This window comes from Triplophysa dalaica, chromosome 11 (genome assembly GCF_015846415.1).
Source record: "Triplophysa dalaica isolate WHDGS20190420 chromosome 11, ASM1584641v1, whole genome shotgun sequence".
Lineage (NCBI taxonomy): Eukaryota > Metazoa > Chordata > Actinopteri > Cypriniformes > Nemacheilidae > Triplophysa > Triplophysa dalaica.
The window spans coordinates 1,102,739-1,125,500 of record NC_079552.1 but is presented as its reverse complement, the minus strand read 5'-3'; the positions used below and the strand labels follow the sequence as shown (position 1 = coordinate 1,125,500).

Below are 22,762 nucleotides of genomic sequence, written 5' to 3'. Positions count from 1 at the left end.
GGAAATTCAATGGCAATTTTATACAGCTGTACATGTTTTATTTCGTCTTAAACAAAACGTACATGTTTATTTAAAAAAATGCCAGTTTGGAATTTGTAACACGTTGATCATTTAAAGTGAATATTTGTGAAGTAAACCATAGGCTGGTAGACTGCTGCAAGAACTACTTTCCCCATTCAACAGCGGTGTGGGCTCCGATTACAGTCTCACGCATGCGCTCTGCCGACATTGTGTCGTATTTAAGCGCGAGCAGAAGGGAAGAGCTTCCTGTCAGACACACACGATACACGAACGTTCTCAGGCGCTTTTAAAAACATATTCTCCTTTCATATAATGGGGTTTATCTTTATAATGATTTCGTAGCGCCATTTTGGTTTCGATTTGTGGATCGAGGTGGAATTACATTTTCGCCTTGGCTAACTGGCTAATGCTAGCGAGCTGCCTGTCAGTTGAGAAAAGCAGAATGCGGAAGAAGTGACGTGTTGGATGACGAGAGAGGAAGTGCTGGAGAGCACATTTCTGGTCTGAAAGGTGGGTGGAGCACGGTGATATTTTATTTCATTTAATTGTATTATTTAGGGGGACATATGTATACAATGAAAATAGGTAGGGTGTCGGAAAATAATTCATACTAAAACTGAAAAAAAAATGTAAAAGGATGAGGACATTTTCATTTCACACATCTGAAAATAACTGCCATCAAGTCAGTCTGTTATTTACTCATGATCTGTCAGACTATAGTGATGCTGTGAAAATAAAGACCCTGTTTTGTAGAACACAGTATCTGTATTATAATATATTGTGTAAATGAAGAATTCGGTTCCAAAATGAGAACTCCGTTTTTAACATTTTTCAAAAATCATGTTTTTTGTTAGCCTTGATGCCCGATGACTCCTGAGATAGGCGCAGGCTCCCCGTGACCCGAGGTAGTTCGGATAAGCGGTAGAAAATGGATGGATGGATGTTTTTTGTTATGTTAGGTTTTATTGTGTTAGTTATGGCTTAAATCAAAGCAAACCAACAGCAGTTTGGTTGATATTAATTGGAATGCAAAATAAAAACGTGAATTTTGAACATTTTTAAAAACGGAGTTATCTCATTTTGAAACCAAACTTTACATTGAAATATAAAGTATTACAGAAGCTGCAGGAAAGTCATCCAATACAGACTGTTACATGCTGCTTTTCTCCACCAATCAGAAGGCGTCCTCCTAGTGTACATAGATCAATTCTATTCAGGGCACATTCTATACACATGTAATATATTCTACAAATTTAAAACACAATTACAGAATTTACAAAAATAAATATTGAATTTTCTGTATTCTCTGGATGTTCAAATCCTTTTTGTTGTTTATCAGAGACAGGCTTTAAAATCCTAATAGAGAAAAGCATTGAAGAACATATTTCTGGAAGGTTCACTGTTGTTCAGTTCTCTCCATCGGCAACACATCTCTGTGCATTTCATGTCTTTATTTTCAAGTTTAAAAGTAGGAGGTTTTAGACTTTGTGCCGGGTGGCGGTTGGTGTTCCTTGTGCTATGGATCTTTGTATCTGGCGGATCAGGCCCTGGAGAGATTGTGTCCATATGAGTGATGGGCTGTGACTGCAGAACCATGTCGCTGTTGTGTCCATGAAATTGTTTACGAGTCAAGCGCTCCGCTTCCATGACAGCTACACAGCGATAAATAGATTATTTTTGATCTTTGGCTTGAATCTGTAATTTTCACTTCTTGGATTGCTGATATATAACTGATTGAATGAGAAATGATTTTCTCCAAATGATCCAGTTTAAATGTAATTTGTTATTTTTCTGAAGTACACTGAATACACTGTTTTCCTTTAAACAACTTATAAAATATAGATGTGAATCCTTACCTTAATTTTTTTAAGATGATCCAATGAAAAATAAATAACTTGCCCTAAATAATATTTTCTATGTCTATAAAAAATATTTGATAAAACTTCATTCAATTCATTTAAAATCTAATTTTGTTTAAAAAAATATTTAAGAAAAAATATTTGTTTTCTCAAATGAAATAGATTTAATCAAACAATTGTTTCTCATTCAAGAAATATGTATTAGAAAGTATTTGCTTTATCTAATCAAATAGGTATAGATCTACATAAACAATTATTTATCATTATCATCAAATGATTTGTTTTAATTTAGTCATTTGGCAGACGCTTAAAGCGACTTACAGTGCACTTATTACAGGGACAATCCCCCTGGAGCAACATGGAGTAAAGTGTCTTGCTCAAGGACACACTGGTGGTGGATGCTGGGATCGAACCAGCAACCTTTGATTTACCAGTTCAGTGGTTTAACCCACTAGACCACCATCTCGCAACTAAAATCTTTTTAAACTAAAATATATGGATTTCATAAAACATGATTGCATTACGGGACATTAATATTTAATCCTATCCAAAATGTAATAAAAAAGACAAATAATTTTCATTACATCAATATTTATTAACTTTCTTTTATTAGCTAGGTTCAGGCTTTATGTGATAAAAATTCGTAATGTTATTTTGGTTAAGTAAATACTGTTTGTTTTTTGTGAAAAATGTAAAGATCATGGCTTAAATTTCATTATAAGCTAGGTTTGGGAATTGTTTGAATTTGATCGATTATGATATCCAATTCCAATTCTGCTTATTAATTTTGATTCTTATTGATTCCCAGTTTCCGAGGTTAACGTAAAACATTTAGATATCAACCTGTATGGTCGTTTAGCCTGCTTATTGACTTGTTTGCAAAAAATGTTTTATATTTATGACCACTGTTTATGTATATACACATTGAACCATGTTTTTCTGATTTATCACAATTTTTATTACCATAGTTGAACTACATCATGGTTAAACTGTTGTAACTACAATGAAACAACTTATTTGTGGTCCCTGTGCTTTTAATGCAAACACTATAGTTAAACTATGCTTACTATAGTAAAGTAAATTTTTATATGGGCTTTTATCAAGATATCAGCAGATGATGCAACGCGTGTACCTTTCTGAAAATATGCACACAGGAATTGATAAAAGGAATTTATTTCAATTCCTATTCCTTTTGTTTCCGATCCGATTCCTTGCCTTTCGATTCGGATTTCAAATTGAAATTGATTTTCGATTCCCAACCCTATTGTAAGCTAAACACTATAATAGATTCTGAATCTGGCTTGTAGAACAAATGAAGCCTTGCTTACTGTGAGAAAACCCCCAAAGCTTGTTGACGCCACATGCATAAAATTAGTAGTTAACCAGGAAATAAAGCAAATCAAATGAATGACATCCCGACAAGAATAATTGCCTGTTAAAGCCCCCAGCGTCATGAGCGCATTGAGCAATCTCATGAGCTTTCTTTTGTGAGTGTTGTGTCTGTGTATCCACACTCCCTCAATCTCTCTCAGCAGGTTTGTTAGTGGAAACAGAGGAATGGATGGTGATAAAGGAGCAACTTCTGAAAGGATTCTTCTGGAGCCGTACAAGTACTTGTTACAATTGCCGGGTAAGAGAAACACAATAGAATTACACAATCTGTTTATTCTTGACTGCTGTGAGAGGAAAGTTGACATGACAGTGAGTAAAAACTGATGTGTGATCCATGGGTTGTTTTTTGTCTGAAATGTCTCAAGGTGATGACTGGGATTGCAGTGTGAATGTGTGATATCATGAAATGAAGTCTATAATTGTTCTACAGTCATTTATTAAATCATGTCATAAACAGCAGGCCTAAATGACTAATATGACACATTACGTGTGAAATATTTTTGTATTTATAACTGGATGAATTAAACCTTCCTGTGTCCTGCGTTTATCTATAATTGTCTGTTGTTTAAGGTACATTGATGATAATAATTTAAAGCGCTACAGCACAGTTTATGAAATTTGCCTTTGTTGACAAATGCAGGCAGTGGGCTGGTCTTCCTGTCGAACCACTAACAGCTGTAAAAACATTTATTTTATTGTAATGGAGTTAAAACTATAGCTTCTATCATTCGTGCAAATTACAGGCTAAGTCAGAATAAAGCAAAGGCTTATTGTGCAAGGCAACACTGACACTAAAATTGCATAATCATTTCCTATTGTGGGAATTGCTTTGTCTTAGAGAAGCTACGAACCAAGTTTAAGAAACTTTAAAGTATAACCCATTTTTCTAAACATACTGTTGAAAATATAAATGTGTTATATTGAACATATTTAACACAAAACTTGTCAATATATCATAGTCAGGTCTTATTTTCTGGACAATCATGTAGATGCATTTAATACATTTTACTACAAACAAATAAAATAAACATGGTGGTTACTCTAGTTAAGCTATGGTCACCACAAATTAACTATAGTTTTCCTACAGTAACCATATAGGGTTCGAGCCCGAAGGGCTAGAAACCTATTGTATTTGTTAAGATTTTTGAACATGGTATTTGTAGTAAAACTCTGGCTATAGACCACATTGCAAGAGGTCCAGAAGCACGTCTGGTTTCAGTTTTTATTTATTTATAATGATTATTTTTTAAATATATCATATATAATTAAATTATAAAGACATTTTATTTAAGATTTTAAATTGGTTATATATATTCTATTGGTTGCGTTTTGTTTAAATGTTTGTACAGTGTTAAAAACTGAAAAAGAACCAGCGTTGTTAACGGCATTCAAAATGGTCTGTACAAATGGTTTTTAATCCCGGTTAAAACTTTGGTTACTCCACTTACTTAATCCATTGTTAGCATAAGGGAGCTTTTAGACATTTTTACCTTCAAGAAACGTAATCTTGGGAAGCAAACCTTTTACTCTAACTTCAATTTAAGTTCCAAGAGGCCTATTCGTTATTTTTTCATGTCTAGACAACATGTTTTTTGAAAATTACAAATAATAAATATTGGATCAATTAAGCCCACCTGGATATATTTATATAATATTTGATCAGGCCGTTTGTTTTATATTTTGACATCCACTTATCAAGTCTCATAATTAATATTTGTAAATAAAAAAGCTGCTGACAACATACAGACAACAAATGTAATCTTACCATAAAAATGCTCTCATAATAACCAGAAAACATTCACTTACTAAATTAGCCTTTCCATGCCTTTCATACCAGAACTACTTCTATCTTTAAATCATTTCCCGATTAGGACGTTGTTCATTACAAAATGTGAACCTGCTTGTGAAAACCCAGCAAAAGTATACACACAAATTCATCCTACAAAAAGAATATTCTGTGAAAATATATCACAAAAAATGCCATTTTTAAGATTAAAATTTTAGTGAAATTATTTAGTTTACTAATGCTAGTTTATGAGTGTTAAGCCTGGGTTTTCACAGGATCACAAATATTTACATGCTGATCAATAATGCTAATGCTAAATTTAGATAAATACGTTATGGTTCATAATATATCACAAATCTGGTCGAAAGTTTGGAGAGATCTGGAGACATTTGGGCAGCATTTTGTTTACTGTTGTGTGACCATTAACTGCTTTGCGTCTACACTACTGTTGTTAAAACGTATCCACGGAGCAGGAAAGGGTTAAAATGAAGTGCTTTTGGCGCTAGATAAAGATATTTCGAGGATATAGTGGCATAAGATCAATTACATAAATGTTCCTGAGAGCGCGTGTGATGTGATTTTCCGTTGTTAAGACGCTCAATTTAAACAACGGAAATAGTCAAATGTTTTAAATAGTTTATCAGGCTGCCTCCTGCTATTGAGGGTGGTTGCTCTAGAGTAAACGTTCCTGATTCTGTGTCACTCGGAGAGATCATTTTCACCTCTAATATTCATCTGCTTCCGTCAGAAACTGCTGCTGACCAGCAGAAGTGATGATGGGTGAGCAGGAGGAGGAATACTGCTGCACCATCACAATCTGCCGCTTTCCTGTCATCCTTTTGCAATTTTAATGATCTCTTTAGTGACCGTATGCGAGTTTGGATGATGCAGAGATGTTTCTCGAGAGGTCAGCGAGGAACTGACTGAGGAAATGAAATAAAGCAACCGTCTCAGGCTAACAGAGTTCTGCCGTAAAGAGAACACCGCTATTTACACCAGTAAGGTCAATAGATTTGTGGAGTGAATCTTGTGAAAACATCTTCATCTAGCAATTGACCTCAAAATGGATTTTTTTAACATCATGACATGCAAACTGGCAATGAAGGTCTTTTTTTGTGATGAATCTCTTCACCAGTCGTATAAGATCCACCCAACCCATCTCAGCTATAGAGAGTAAATCTATCTTACATGGAATACATCGGGTAACACAGAGAAAACAAGGCCGTCTGATGGCAGGTCATAGATCAGTGAAGGTGCTATTACAGGACGCTCTCAAGGGGAAATGTTAATGAATGCTAAAACCAACCAGTCATTTTCATTCAGAGCCTCCCAGTCAACAAGCTTTTGTCCAACTTGATTTGTGACAGTATACAGGCTTTTCACAACTTACTCGGAGATCAATTGTTGTCCGTGTTTATTTCTGAATGTTTTGTGAAATTTCTGAAATGTATTTTACCATCCATTTTACAATTTTGGTACGAATAAGTAGGTAAATGAAAATGCATTTGGAATGATAGATAGGTTAACTATGAACTCATTTTAATATAAACACTGATGTTGATTTAAGTAATTTTGTATATAGTAATACTACAGAGTTAATATTCTCATTTCATTTTATTCCAAAGGACATTTATTTATTTTTGTTCCCTTGTGATTATAGAACATCGTCTTTCATCTTTTATTTCCACCATGGCTGCTGCTGCTAATGTTTTTTCTTGTCATTTCTCTTCCTCATCTCTGCTTTGATTATTAGGAAAACAAGTCCGGTCAAAACTTTCTCAAGCGTTCAACCATTGGCTCAATGTCCCAGAGGATAAACTTCAGGTAAGAGATTGTTTTAATGATCAGCAAGCAATTGCATTGTTGGTGTATAAAAATTGTTTCTTTAGTACGAAAAGAGGCATAAATTGAGTTTGTTCGTAGTTTTGAGGTTGTTCGATTCTCAATAGTATCATTCTGGTTATAGTAATAGTTGTATTTAACTAATGTAACAAATGGTATAAAAGTATTTTCTTTTCAATTAAAAACTATGCTACCGTGTTATAGGGAGCCGCAGTGATGCTGTATTTCTGGTTCCATCGCCCCAGTCTATGTGTTTTGTGAATGGGGTTTTTGGTAAATTGCCTGTGGTTAACAAAACATCTAAATATTTTCATGTTTTATTCTATGACGCAAAGCACACCAGTTATTTACCGCTCGTGATTTTTTTAAAGCCTACTTGTGTCTTAAAGACAAAAGTTGCTAACAAGTTGCTGAAAGAGACTACTTCCTTTGGCGGGGATGTTAGATCTCATTGCGCATATAAATCTAACAAATAATGCAACATGAGCATCAAATTTCTGAAACTGTGAAATGTAGATTTATTTTCACACGAAATTTTGAAAAAGTTGTCGGAGGTGACGTTGATATTGAGCGACCGTAGTGTAGTCCATTGTTATAGCCTGGTGTTAGCTTTTTAATTCTGCCGATTGTATTTCAGCTTCGAAAGTAAGAAATGTTCTATTCATCTGTAAAGATTATCTTGATAGAAAAAACGTGTAAACATCATAAACCTTTAGTAATCACAGACCTTATTTCTTGCAATCTTCCAAAAGTCTATGAGAAAAATGAATAGGCTTTCGGCTGAGGGAACCACTGCAGCACTAACTTGGTCTACAAAAACACGTCATTTCTGGGCTCCCGTAGTATTCACTTGTATTATGCGTTTTCTCTTCTTAAGACATGCAAAAACTTGCTCAAGAAATAATCATGGTTAAATGTATTGCATATACGTAATGTGTACAAGCACGATAAATGTTGTTCTAGACTGCGTATAGAGCTGCTCAAACATGATATTTGGCAGCCAGAAGAATCAACTGTTGTACACTCACGTGTGATTTCTTGTGCAACGTGACATGCACCTTAGTATGAAACATTGGTAAAAACATTATTAGCATGCATTGTCTAATACCACAGCTATAGTTCCCTCGTCTCTCCCTGTACTGTAGCCTGTCTGTCAGACGCTCGTTTCCCACACTTTTAAAAGCGGGTCCGGTTCTGGAGGTATTCATTGGAGTATGAATACACATAAAATCTAATAAAAAAACATGGACTCATAACATGTTACTCTCCTCCTAAGTCTGAAATGATGCTCTACAGAAAGAACTTTTCAGTTTAACAGTCTGCAACAATGCTCATCCACGAGAAAGCCAACAGAGCTCAGAATTATAAAATATCAGTGTGTTCTGCAACAAACAGAGAAGCGAAAAAAAAGAATTAAACTTAATAAAACGGCAGAATGCAAAACATCTGCACTGATTTCTGCACGCCAGTTCTTTAAAAGGGTTTTACAGGGGGGCGCGACCATGAAAAGGTTGAGAACAACTGGTCTAAAGCAAGTCACACCAACAATCATTTCTATACCCGGTTTACACTCCAGTGCCCTGCGCTACGACCCGCTTTATGTGTCCATACAGATCCAGAGACCTGATCTCTTCTGTGACATCAGCAAAGCAACTATTTTCTCCTGCTATCTCTGCTATCTCTGCCTCTTTGTTCTACACTGGCATGGCTGAAAAAAATCAATGCAAATAGATTAAGACTCTTAAGCATCAAATCACAGGCCTTTTTTAGAATTCTGCTCTTCAGATGGAGTTGATGTGGAGTAATGTTACAGAACCAAGAGAAAGGGAGGATTTAAAAGCTCTCACTGTTAGTTCACACAATTATTTAAAAATATATATTCTTCTCACGATGTTCCAAACCTGTTTTTTTACCCTCAAACACAACAGAAGATATTAAGAGAAATGTCTCAGTAGTTTTGTTCATACAATGGAGTTAAGTGATTTTCGGTTATCCACATTCTACAAAATAGAAGAGAGATTTGGAATGACACAAGGATGAGTAAATGTTCATTTTTGTGTTAACTACATATGGTCAGTATAGACATTACGTGCTTTACATGCTGACGTTAAACAATCTAGTTAGTAAACGCCGGAAAACCATGTACAATGTTCTCTGTCCGACACCAGCATTGTGCAACTTGTAAAACTACATTTGTGACTGTAATCAATTAAAGCTTTGTTAATAAACATTTTGTCAGTGGTGGTAAAGCTGTCGTGGAGATATAGGTTTGGAAGCGATTAAGTGTGTTAATCTTGTCCTTTTAAATCAGCTGATCTCTGTCAAAGTGCCGTGTTCACAGCTGAGCCTGTTGGATCACATTCAACACGCTGTTCAACTGCTTTCCTTTCATCCTGAACATGTCATTAAAGCTCTTCATACAAGGAAAGTCAGTGGATCATGTCCGTTTTGGGCTAACTGTTTGCACGTCTGTTTGATCTTGTGAATAGAAGACATCTTCCCTTCTGGAGGTTTGTAATGTAGCCGGAGGTGTAGAGCGCCGTCTGTTATGCATTATTAGAATCGTTCTGTAGAATGGGTGACATTCCTGTACAAATTTTACGGAAAATAATAGAGTACCAATTCGAACAAATCAATAAAATCTGCGATTGTGTTACCAGCAGTGTTTGTAAATTCAGGTCTGTTATCAATCCTCTTTTCATCTCAATAGTAAGTGACTCGGATGTCCAGAATGTCTGTCATCATTATCATGGGCTCTCTCGGGTCCAGACAGTTTTATTTCATCTGTCATAATAAAAGTGTGTTTTGAGAGCGCTCAGGAGCTACTTGGCGAAAGATATTAAAATAAGTATTCACCAGATTACCCTGGAAATGGTAGAAATCATCTGCTGGCCATATTTTGACACTACTGGACTGTTTTGAACAATGAGAGAATGATAAATGAGCATTCATATGCAAAAGTGTGCAGTTTGCTAGTCAATTAAGTGATTTTCTATGGCATCAGGTTTAGTAAGTGAATGGGTTTTTTCTATAGAGAATGTGTTCATTCTGCTCAGATTGTTCAAGTTAAATTGACAATTGGAGCTGTGAGACGTATGAATAATAAACTTCTCTAAATCATTTCCAGGCTGTGGAATGTCATTTGAAGTGTCATTTATAAGGAATGATAATGTGGCATGGGGTGATGATTGAAGGAGCCTGTGGTTATTCTGGCTTTATTTAGCCTGCTAAGCGACTAAATGTAAATGTTACACATGACAGGCATTATTTGGCAGTAATATAAAGTAGTAAGTGACAAAAATTTGTTTAAACATCACTTGTGTGAAAAAATTGTCCGTAGGGTGTGAGTGCGTGAGTGAATGTGTGAGTGTGTGTGCCCTGCGATGGGTTGGCACTCCATCCAGGGTGTATCCTGCCTTGATGCCCGATGACTCCTGAGATAGGCGCAGGCTCCCCGTGACCCGAGGTAGTTCGGATAAGCGGTAGAAAATGGAATGGAATATCACTTGTGTGAATTAAGCAGCGTCTAGTGGTGAGGTTATGAATTGCAGCTAATGGCTCACTCCACCGCTCTCTTTTAAAGCAATATGGTGGCTGATACAGCTCAAACATGTCTTTATGTTTTCGCATCTTTGCTGAAGGAGATAACATATTTACAAACGCTTTCTGTAGAGCAGTTTGCCCGTTTAGGGCTACTGTACAAACAACATGACGAATTCCTTGCAACACGGTGCATGTAGACAGAAAAAGCTCGTTCTAAGAGCATAAGGCTTTTGGACGTTTCATTATGTAAGGTCTTTATAGACCGTTTCATCGGACCCCCAGTTAACTTTTGGTTTGTGTTTGGCTAGTGTAATAACTGTTTATATTTTAGTCAATTTATGTTAGTATTAATTTATAATCATTTATTTGATGTTAATATTAGGATTGACCCTGAATAGTCGAAGATTCGATGCTTCGATAGAAGGAGCCTGATTCGACTACCAATCTCAGTCGAATCTTCAGAGAGGTGTTATGCAATGGAGATCATGCCATTTTAATTATATGGGCAGTGGAGTAGCAGACTGGCACGCATTGTGCTGCCACAAATATTATTTATGATGTAAAGAAATGGGACATTTTTAGGCTTCTCTACCGATACCCTAAATAAATAAACGTTTTGTTGAATTTTGTTGTATGTTCATTTTATTAAATAAACAATTTGTTGATTGGGTCCTGTAGTTTGGTCGCATTTAAATAAACCATATGGTCAGTGGTGTAAAGTATTGGAGAAAATGTAATTAGTTACTGTACTTAAGTATCTTTTTGGCTACTTTGTTGTTGTACTGAGTAATAAAGATATTAGCAACTTTTACTCTATACTTGAGTACGATTTTCAACAAGTATATGAACTCTTTACTCAACTACATTTGTAATGACTAATGTAATTACACATTACATTTTGCATGGCGCCCAACCTTTTTTTGCAGCAGTTTATTTTGCTACAGAAGAATTAATATTGCCATTTACCGTCCATTGAAGGTATTATAATTTTGTGGATTTTGCACTAATTTACTGAAACTCCTCAACATGGCTTCTTTACGTGAATACGAGTGCATTATCAGGTAGTTGTCAATCGCTGGCAGTTTATATGTGAAATGAGGACGAAACCAGCATGTCCAGTGCAAAAAAACTTTTTTGACTTTTTAATTTGACATAACATTATTTTATTTATCCATTATATTGAAGAGATCTTTTTGAAGGAGTTTGGTTTACTTATGAGCAATTGAGTTTAATGAGAGTTTGGGGTTTGTAATAGACATAGGTTATGGTGTCGACCATGATTTTGCGAATCAACTGTTTCTTGTTTTTCACTGACATGTCTCTAAAGTGTTGAGGACTACTGCTTCTTTGAGACAACAGTCAGTATGAGTAAAGTACTCAAGTACTGTTAAAATGAGATGTTTATGTTTTAGGCAACAACATAATGTGAATCATGAACCTGATAAAAAAACTGGAAATGTGTGCCTGTGTGATAATTAAGCCTTTTGAAGTGACGCTGAGTATGAAAGCAAGAAGAAGAAAGTAGATATTCAGAGCTATTTTAAAACAAACCAAAGTGAGCCGAGCCACAGAACATTTTCTCAACTGCCAATGTTTAATGATGCCATTTTTAATAATTTAATTAAATCTATACATAAACTATAATCTATACATGCCTAAACCATGTTTTCCTCAGTGTTCCTCTGTAATGCATTAATGCATTATTTTGTCCGGTCAGGTGACAGAAGCAGTCATGTCATGTTGTGGTGAGGCGGGGTCACGGGTGAGGTCAATAGTGATGATAATAATGACATAGTAGTATGTTGGTTGTAAAATTCCGTACTGTGACAAATGTTAGGTCGACAATTTACAGTGTAGTTTCTAAGTGTGTGTTTAAATGAGAGCTTTGAATTGTCCAGATGCCATGCACCACCAGTTTTGTCATTGTATCAGGTGGCAGAAGCAGCCTTGTCAAGCTGTAGAGAAAACACACAAATGCAGGAATTGACATTAAAAATAGTGTGACAAGGTAGTGATAATGTATACTTATGATGCGCATGTACTCATTGTGATAAGTTTGTAGGCTATATGTTTCTCTTTCATACTGTAAGGGGTTGTAGCCCAAGAACCATCACGCTCACACTTCTCATATTAAGGATATATGCGTAGACAAGAATAAGAAAATTATTTTTAGATATTATTTGATGGAAATGAATTTCTATTCAAAGAGTTCTTCGAAACGGATGTGAGCTTTGGTTTTGCTTTCAGTTCTAAAATCTCTCAAAAACAACTGCAAAGCTGAAATGACACAGTGACAGATTCATTACCAGTGAACCGTTTGTCACTTCTGATGTTATTAATGTTAGACATGTTTGATAGTCAAGCTTTGATTGACATTTCTCATTCAAACTCTCTTTTTTTGCACTCTCTCTCTTTCTGTCTCCATCTGTAGCTCTCTCGCTCTTCTCTCTCATGGCTGTGGGTTTGATCTTCCTGTAAACTCTTCTTGAACCCTCATTGTGTCTGCGCATGCGTTGAGTCATAAACACACTGCACACACGTCTCTATATCAACTCATAATCATATCTCCATCATCACTCGAGTGGCATTCAACTGCTTCACATCTTAACTGTGAAAATCTGATTTAGAAATGTGTGCATCTGACAGAAACCAAATAATCCTTGAGATAGTGAGGTCATCTAAGGTCTGTTCTAAAGAGCACAAATCCTGTTTTCCTGAGATCTGTTGTTTTGGGAACACTGGGTATGAGGTGACTGCTCAGACGATCATTTACTATGTTTACAGGGACTAGACTGATTTCAGTCAGCGGTTACTATTTCATAATTTAACAAAACTCTCACTTCAAATGTAGGGCTGGGCTGTATGACCAAAAATTTATACAATGTTTTTCCAGATTTTTTACGGTTTCCTGGTACATGGGGGTATTTTTTAAACAACATTTTCTACTGATTGAGAGAGGAAATAGTGCTGTTGATTGACTCAAAATGCCCTTTTATACTGTCATTGACAGTATCCCCTATAACTGCAAAGTTTAGACTTCTTTAACAACTAAACAGCATGCGAAGGTAACTTGCACACATAATATTAAAGCAAATAAATAGAGAACATGGCTTAAAATGAACTTTTTTCCTTGGAAGCACTGGTGCTCCAAACTTCAAGAGTTAGTAGCATCCACCCAGAAATTAATGGTTGAAAACAAAATCAAAAGAGCAGAATAGTATCAATTGTATCATTAAAACATGCATTTGATGTCTGTTGTGTTTTACATAGTCACAATCGATTCGTGATTTCCTAAAATCATATTTTTTAATCACAAAACAAAGGTTAAATTAGATATGTTGGAGGAAAACGATCGAATCCTCCTGACTGACCCTTATTTCTCATCATAGCACGTAGAACAGTTCAAACTAAAAACACATCATATCATAAGCTTATATTGAGCAGATATGAGGGGAACACGGTCGTCTTTGTAATATGTTTGTTTCTCGATTATATTTAATATAACGTTATAAGAACTTGCAATAGCTATACGTGTGCTGCTCTTTTGGCATTGTTAAGGGTAGAAAGTAACCAAATTTGACTTCCTAAATCATGAAGAGATCATTTGAATTAATTTGACAGGTGTGCGAGTGTAACGTGTTGTGATAGCAATGTGGTGCTTCCAGTTTCCTCTTCTGCCAGTATGTTCTTCGAAGGATTTCTTGTTTAATTCTAAGTTGAGAATCCTCCGTATACCGCATCCTTTAGAGGATGATACCTATGGAGGACACAAGGACGCAGCATTAGGAAACGAGACACAGGTAGTGTGAATGGCCGGATTCCAGATTGTCAGACCTCCTCACTCTTTCTTCCAAGCAAGATCCTTTTTATACCCGTTTCGATAAAAGTAAGATGTATCGTACAGCTCCGGGTCTCTACATACAGCAACAACAATTTTGTTGTTTCAGCTTTCTGCCTCCGCTCGCTACATCATAATCGCTTCACTACTAGAGCAAGCTCCTGATTGGTTAACGCAGCGGAAATTTTCCCCAAAGTTCAGATTTTTCAACTCGCGAATCACACGTTACCCGAGTCAAACACCCGAAATGCTCAATTCGCGTCGCGAACCGGGTTCGCTTGACAGTTTTCACATAAGCGATTTTTTTTATGCGAACCGCACCCAGTTCCGAACTTAACTTGAAGTGTGAAAGCGACCTTAAACCCAATCACAATGGTAAACATGTAATATGATTTATATGTCGAGATGTCAGGTGTGATTTAGTGAGGAAAATTCAGTTGTTGTTTTATTCAGCCCTTGTAAAGTAACCTGCAATTTTATGCTTTCAAGAGAGATGTTGATAGAGAGGCAAAGTTACAGATTACAGTTTTAAATCTAAAAAATCCCTTTAAATCCCTACACTCTGCAAACAAACTATGTCTTGTGCCATCCCAAAAAGGTAAAAAAAGCCTCTCACGCACCTTCTCTGGATAAATTCCACATTTGCCGGCTGTTACAAGATCAGCAGATTCTGTGGACATTTTTAAGAATCAGCTGAAAACACATCTCGTCTGTCAGCACCTGACCGATCACTTCTAACTTCTCTCTTTTCTACTCTTTTTCTATAAAAAAATTAAATTAACAAACATTTGCAATGATATATAAATTCACAATGGCAATAGTTTATCATTATGATGTAATATATGCATTACAATAATGAGAATGGGGACCTATCATGGAGGACATATCCAGACATGTTTCATGAGATGTCCAGAGCTACAGAAACACTAGGATGAATCATTCGACAACTTCAGTCAGTCGTGTATTAACCAGTACAGACCTAAACAGTTTAAACCTACCTCGGCTTTCCTATATAGATTGCCATAAAGTTTCTTTTTCTTTGATGGAAAACTAACACGTGACATCATCCAGATGAAGATGTGTACAGCCCACTGATCTACATAAATGAGTGGATTGCCCCTAGAACGCTAAACCAACGGCAAGTGAAACTGCCGGAACTGATCGCACCGCTATGCATCTTGGTATGCCCAACGGACAGCGGAAAACAAGGTTACCATTAGTTTTCTTTTTTCCGTCGAAAATCTTGTACCATGCCTACTTAAGTGAGTGAGTGATCACGACAGAAAGACAGTACTGTACTGGATTTTAACTGCGACCAGTGTGCAGATGAAGTTTAATCAGAGGAAATGATTGAAGATTTATCTGCTTTAATATATCAGCATAATGTTTATTATCGGCAGATACCATAACATAAATTTATCCGATAATTTATTGTGCATCCCTAGTCAATATGACCATCTAAAATAACACGTTTACAGCTTATTAGCCACGTGACAAGATTTTAGTTTAATAGCGTGTTTAAATTAATTTATGTTTTTTCCAAAGTTTGTTTATTTCAGGCAGAATTGTGACGTATAGAAATCAATGTATAGAAGGTGAGGGTTTATTGCACACTGTCGTAACGGCACATGTGTAAATGTTTAGATATAAAACTTCATGATTTCAAAAACATTTTCAGCCTTTATTGATGTGTATCTAGATTTCAGAAGCACATTTGTCATTTGTTGAGGCTTCTCGTGAGTCTGTTGATCTGATATGTTTGCTACTGTAATGAAAATGAACGTAAACTCACTCTATTTCTAATAAGACGGGAAAGTTCCCAACTTTAAATAATTAATCATTTACATGCTTAAGACATTTGCGTTGTAAGAATGTCCTGTGAGACCTCAGATATAAAAACAGAGACTGGTAAGTAACTTTTTATCATTAATATGTGATTAATTCCAATTAATTTAACAGAGTGTTTGGGCATACCAACATGGCGGCGCGGAAGCTACAGTGTAATGACGTCATGAGAAATCCAGTCATTTAGATCAGTGGTACAGCCGCACTTAATCCACATTCAGAAGATGTGCTCAAAGAGCAAATGCATAACGTTAGATGTTTCTCCGCAGCTGTGGAAACTTGCGCGCGGTCTGAAACCAAGCACTCGGGTCAAAGCCAGTTTTATTTTATTTAACCGTTCATTTCACAAGATCCATTGCAGACACGCAGAATAAACTGGGTTTTGCACTGCACGAATGTGCCAACGATAACGTACGCTAATAAGTTCTGTGTTAATGTAAAATCCTTTAAATAAAACCATCCACAACTAAAGGCTATAAATATCAATCCTTATTGCAACTGTCATCTTTAATACACTTATATTTGTCACAGTGATGTGCACTTTAAAGCTGGTGGACATGGCACTTTACCATCTCGTGGTGCGGTCGTCAGGGCCACCATCACAGCCCTACTGGTTGCTAGCTTTCTTTAGGACTTGAACTATCAATAAACCATTTCGCAAGAAGTAAACACCGCTGACCCAGAAGCATTTCCTGTTCAGATGTGAAATTATACACACATGTTCAGTTGTGTTGTGTTTTACTTTTAATGCAAAAAATTGGAAAGAGGATGTGTTTCTGTACCAGTGTTGTCCTTCAAAATGGTCTATAACCTAACCACATATTAACGACCCAGGATCCCATGTGTACGAACAATCTGAACACCTTATCAACCAAATATACTGTAGCAGTAGTGCCCTGGCAAACGCCAACAACACCCTACAGCACAGCACATGTTAATGTAAATATCTGTTGTCTTACTCTTGTGGATTATTCACAATGCTTATTTATTCAGATGAAGCGTGAAGACATTCGACTGTTTCTTTGCCCAGTAAAATAACCATTGCTTATTCACACAAACATGTTTTAGCGGTAGGTCGGGTTTGAAAAACCGATGGCAATATTTATCTGTTTGATGCTTCAGCGTGACAAATGTTTAGATGTTTACTGAAAAAAAAAAGAGAGAAGAAAGATTCTGATTCTTTTTGCACTGCAGGCAGTTTGAATGATGTCATTGCAGGATGATGTCATGTTTAGGCTTCATGAAGGCAGACAAATTCATTAATATAATATCTTTTGGATTCTCACAGAAGCAGCCAGATTTCCAGTGTATGTGTTTGGGGATAACCATAACCCTTTGGATAAAAGCGTCTGCCAAATGACTAAATGTAAATATAAATGTAAATGAACGACCGCTCGCTTTCTTCCATTAGCTTTTACTTGACAGTTGACATGCTTTCGGCTTCACCGTGAGAGGTTTCAGACTAGCTGATCTATTAACTCGCTGCTTTCCCTATCTGTGAAATCTCGCCCACAGCACTGCAGGGCTCCGTCTCTGCTGGAAGATTTTGTTTCCCTACAGTCACCATTTTTGAAGTAGATGCCAATACTGATGCCCCCTGCTGGTGGTTTTGGTACTGTAGTTTTGTTTGTTAAGTTAGTTAGTCAGTGTTTTTTAAGATCACAAACTAATAAAACAGACACTTAGAATCCACTGTCTGTAGTTTTGGTGTATTTTTATTAACAGGCGGCAGTAATCCACGCATCTTTGAACAACATGATTTTGGGTAAAAGAGCACTTGAGTTCAGAATGTTTATTTTCTCTGTGTTGTGAGTGACATAAACAAGACAAAGCAACATAAAATAATAAATTGATCTCAACTTGGAAAAGGAGATTCATAAGGTGTAAAGGGGGAGTAACATGACACAACCTTCTTAAATCAACACCCACACAACATATTTTGTGAATATTTGCTTTGTGTCTCACAGCAAAATTGTAGAATAAAAACACTAACAAAAGATAGTCTTTCGTATGCTATTTTATATTATAAATACAAATATGAATATGAATAATAAACTATCAACAGTTTGTTTTCTAAATTTTAGCCGTCACCTCATAGGACACCTGTACAGTTTTATTATCAACTACTCCCTGTATGTGTTTAAGAAAGAGTTGTTTCATATAGTCTTGCTGTGTAAATAAAAAGAGAATATATTTTTTCTTTTAAATGTGTCTTAAGTGTTATTTGGATGTAAATGAGGTCCCTCACTTAACACTGCGATTGAATGTTTGGTTTTACACTAGTCATGGAAACCTAATGAGTGTTAAAGAATGTGTGTTTGAACACACGGGGGTCACCTGAGGTCATGTTCAAAGCTCTGACACAGCAGCGCTCAGGCTCCTCCCCCCGTTCATTTGTCAACGGACCCGTCTCGAGCTCTACGCTGATGTCAACCACGATTACTTAAACAAGTGAATGCGTTACCCAGCTCCCCCTCTGCCTAACATATGTTCTCCATCGGTGTGCTCGGCATGTTTTTGATAACAAGTGTGTGTTCTGCTCGTGTGCTTTTACTGAAAACAGAATTTCACACCGATCAAGAGCATTGCTTCTGTCATGATGAAAGGATGAAATATTCTTTACACATATTTCGGTAACACTTTACTCAAAGCCTTGATGTGTAATGCATTATAATGGGTTATTAGAGGGTATTATGCATTATAATTGTTCACAATGTGCATTGTATTACATTAAATGTTGTTGTAAAGCATTATAACCAAAAAGAGTACAATTAATTGATAACTGTAGTTACAATTATTCATGAGACTTTGTGCATTACAAGGCATAATAAACTACTTTTATAATGCACTGTATGCTTAAGTAAAGTGTTGCCTATAGTTATACTTCTTGATTGTTCTATCTTAAGCTTTTATTAGGATTTTAAAGCATTCGACTTGAGTTTTACTTCATCTCTGTTGCAAATAATTTCTATGTAAAGCATTTTATCTTACCTTAACTTACTCTAATTTGTGACATTTAGTATGACATACGCTTGGTCCCTTCACACGATTTGAACCGTTCGTGTTTCTGCGCTGTGTGCTTTTACTCCCACGCAAATGACGTTTACACATTTTATCATCTCATCTGTACAATGATGCGACCAAGAGACCGAGAAACTATTTTTAAGTACAAATTTTGCACTGTACTCCCATTATGAAAATCTTGTTCTGAAAATGGTATTTGCACAATAATTATGTTCCTGCTTTGTGATATGATTGTATTACTGTCATTCACACATGTGTACAGACGTGTATTAGTTCTGCTTCTCTAATCCGACGTGACATTTAAAGAGTGCCGATATTTCTATTAGGTTCTGTAAAAGCACTGAACCACAGTGTGTGTTTTCCTCTCAGACAGACAGACAAGCGTGTTGCTTGGTGACACATACATTTTTGCTGCTTTGGTGCAAAAATAAATCAAATCTGGTTTTACTTTCTTAAAGCCTTAATGTATAGAGTTTCTCATGAAAGAATCACACCAAATTGTCAATAAATCTGTTATCAGGGTTTACTCTATACAACACGACACTGACTGTAATGACCTGTTCTTTATTCGAAAATATTCGAAATTAAAGCTTTCAAAGTCTGTAAAAACATACAAAAGTTAAATTCATTATCTGTGTACAGTCGTGCTCTTGTCTTCAGTCAATAAACAGTATTCATAAGCAATAGACCTGTGCCAAATACATACAGATGTTATTGATTTATTATGTGTGTGAGACACACCCTAAAGACAACACACACACACACACTTAAGAGTTCAATATGTTAATTTGCTGCCCTCTACAGCCCATCATGTGCATCACAGCCTTCTGTGTATTTCCCTTTACACAGTTTATATCCGTTTTCACAAAAACCTACAGCGGCCGTTTCATTTCATTGTCATTTGACATTGAGGGATTCATATAATGATTTGATTTCTTTTTCATTCGCAGGTCATCATCGAGGTGACCGAAATGCTTCACAATGCCAGTCTGTTGATCGATGACATTGAAGACAGCTCCAAGCTGCGCCGCGGTTTCCCCGTCGCTCACAGCATCTACGGCATCCCGTCCGTCATCAACTCCGCCAACTACGTCTACTTCCTGGGTCTGGAGAAGGTGCTTACGCTGGACCACCCAGAAGCCGTGCGCGTCTTCACCCGTCAGCTGCTGGAGCTGCACCGCGGTCAGGGGCTGGACATCCACTGGCGTGACACCTACACCTGTCCGAGCGAGGCCGAGTACCGTGTCATGGTGCTGCAGAAAACCGGCGGTTTGTTCGGCCTGGCCGCAGGACTCATGCAGCTCTTCTCTGATTGGAAGCAGGATCTGAAACCTCTGCTGGACACCCTGGGCCTTTTCTTCCAGATACGAGACGACTACGCCAACCTGAACTCACGAGAGTACAGCGCCAACAAAAGTTTCTGCGAAGACCTGACTGAGGGCAAGTTCTCCTTCCCCACTATACACGCCATCTGGTCACGTCCCGAGAGCACGCAGGTGCAGAACATTTTGCGTCAGCGCACAGAGAACATGGATATCAAGCGCTACTGCGTGGACTACCTGGAGAAGGTGGGATCTTTCGCGTACACCCGGCAGACCCTCATGGATCTGGAAGCGGACGCGTACCGGCTGATCGCGCAGCTGGGAGGAAATCCTGAACTCGAGGCGGTGGTGGAGCATCTGAGTCACATGTACAAAGAACCCGAAGAGAGAGGTTCAGAGGCCAGAGGTGGACCATCAGAAGCCTAGACGTGACCCCTGTACACAATCTAAGGGTTCTTAAACCTTGACTTTTTTTGTACGAGTTAGTGTTTGTGTTTTGTTCATTTGCCCAATTCAGCAATTTATTAGATGAGAACATGAATGACAGTCTTTGGCCTGAAATCAATTCCCTCTTTTTCTCTAATAAACTTGTGTAATCTTATCGTTTGAGGCTTCATGTTATTAAAATGGTATAAAACCTGACGAATGGAGTGAAACAGGAACGTTGCTGCCAGTTAGATAAAAATATTTGGCTTAAGGTATTTGTTACTATTATGAATATCATCTGTCAAACGAACAGAAGTTTGAATAAAAGATTCAACTTTTTCTACAAATTTACAGTATAAGTTACATTTGGGTTCATGCATTTAATAAAATTTGCCCAAAATGCATTTCATACATTGCATCCCCAAACCAAAAGTAATTTATCAAAAACAGTTCTTTTCTCTTTAGACAGGCTACATTTTCTATATGTTAAAGAGCATACATGCACTTCTCCTCGTAATTTGGTGTGAAATGTTGCCTGGTTATGTTTTCATTAGATTTGTGTCTCAAAATGTTATGGTCTGCCTTTTTTGAGTGCCGTGTTAAAACAGTACTTTGAGCAGGAAGTTGCTGAAGATGATTTTTCATAGTACTGTAAAGAGGCCTTACATTCATATCAGTGGATTCACATTAGTAAGAGCGAGTGATGTGTGAAGAAGTTTGAACACTCCTGAAAAACATGTCTTTTTTACATTTCACCATTTTAATAGTTGCAGCTGATGTTTTTGACTGTATCTCTCAATGTGTATGACTGTATTTATCTTTCACTTAAAATTCTGAAAATAAAGTGAATTGGCATGAAAGTTAAAAACACGTTTAGCACATCAATATAATGTTTATTTACTTCCTGTAGTCGAATTTGAATGTTTTGTTTTGTGAATGTTTCTGTCAATAAACACTCACCTCTACATGCGAATACATTTTATTTAGTTTTCTCAAATTTCAATTCATGAGTGAGATTCCATTCTATCATATGTTTGTAGAGGATTCATAAATGTTTTCATTTTATGGGTTCGTCTGACCATTTAAAACCAAAGAGATTAATCAAAATAAAAATGTATAAAAGACTTCAATTTTGAGATTATGCACTTTATTTCACTGGAAATGTGTCTCTTAAACGTTATTGAATCGCTTTAGGGATGTGACAACATTATCTATATTGTGTTATCGCTGTATTAAAATTGTCTCCATATTATGGTGGTCACATGACTGTATGAAACGATAGGTCTTACAAGCCCAACCTAGAGAACGTTAGAAAAAATAATAGATGTTACTTTTGTCAAGGTCCATCTGGTGCAATTATTTTATTTTATAAAATGTATTTTAAGTTCATTTGACCCATCTCATACTATTACTCATATCTCCAAGCAACAGTAATGATTGGAGGATAAAGAAAATAGGATGCTTATGGCTCGTTTACAAGTCAACATTTGCATTGTAAATATTGCAGTAAATACCGTACCGTGAACGACACATCAAGGTATTATGGTACAGTGAGATTCTTCTATAGAGCTTGTTAACCGACGCCTCGCCACGTTGAATGTTGCGCCATCTTGGGAGGATCGCTGCTAGTGCGTTCAATGCAGTGTTTTGTTTTTCTAGTTACATTAGGAATTATAACTATGCTGGGTCGATCTTGCCGTGTTAAAAAATGCAATAGCATTACGCAGAGTCGTTCAGGAAAAGTCCCAGGTTCTTTCACTTTCGATTTCTTAATATATCAAACAATACAAATAACGGTAACAATAATAGCATTGGAGTATGATCCTCCTAAGATGGCGGCTTCCTTGAAACATATGGCGTGACA

General features: G+C 36.6%; 1 protein-coding gene across 2 annotated transcripts; it reads left to right on the top strand.

Annotated features, from left to right (window-relative positions):
- Positions 1–234: 234 nt before the first annotated feature.
- ggps1 (geranylgeranyl diphosphate synthase 1) lies at positions 235–21,768 on the top strand. 2 transcript variants are annotated; one of them, XM_056760028.1, is made up of 4 exons: positions 235–531; positions 3,416–3,510; positions 6,812–6,882; positions 20,101–21,768. In XM_056760028.1, the coding sequence occupies exons 2-4, from the start codon at positions 3,438–3,440 to the stop codon at positions 20,896–20,898; spliced, it is 942 nt and encodes a 313-aa protein (XP_056616006.1). In that variant the 5' UTR covers positions 235–531; positions 3,416–3,437; the 3' UTR covers positions 20,899–21,768. The 2 variants fall into 2 exon arrangements, with proteins under 2 accessions (XP_056616006.1, XP_056616007.1); XM_056760029.1 differs by having other exon boundaries at positions 3,413–3,510.
- The last annotated feature ends 994 nt before the right edge of the window (positions 21,769–22,762 follow it).

What these genes read in the sequence shown, in the direction of transcription:
- ggps1 (XM_056760028.1), top strand. Translation starts at nt 3,438, where the DNA reads ATGGATGGTGATAAAGGAGCAACTTCTGAAAGGATTCTTCTGGAGCCG. An exon ending in GTACTTGTTACAATTGCCGG is followed by an intron (nt 3,511 to 6,811) that starts GTAAGAGAAACA and finishes TTTGATTATTAG; the next exon opens with GAAAACAAGTCCGGTCAAAA. An exon ending in TCCCAGAGGATAAACTTCAG is followed by an intron (nt 6,883 to 20,100) that starts GTAAGAGATTGT and finishes TTTCATTCGCAG; the next exon opens with GTCATCATCGAGGTGACCGA.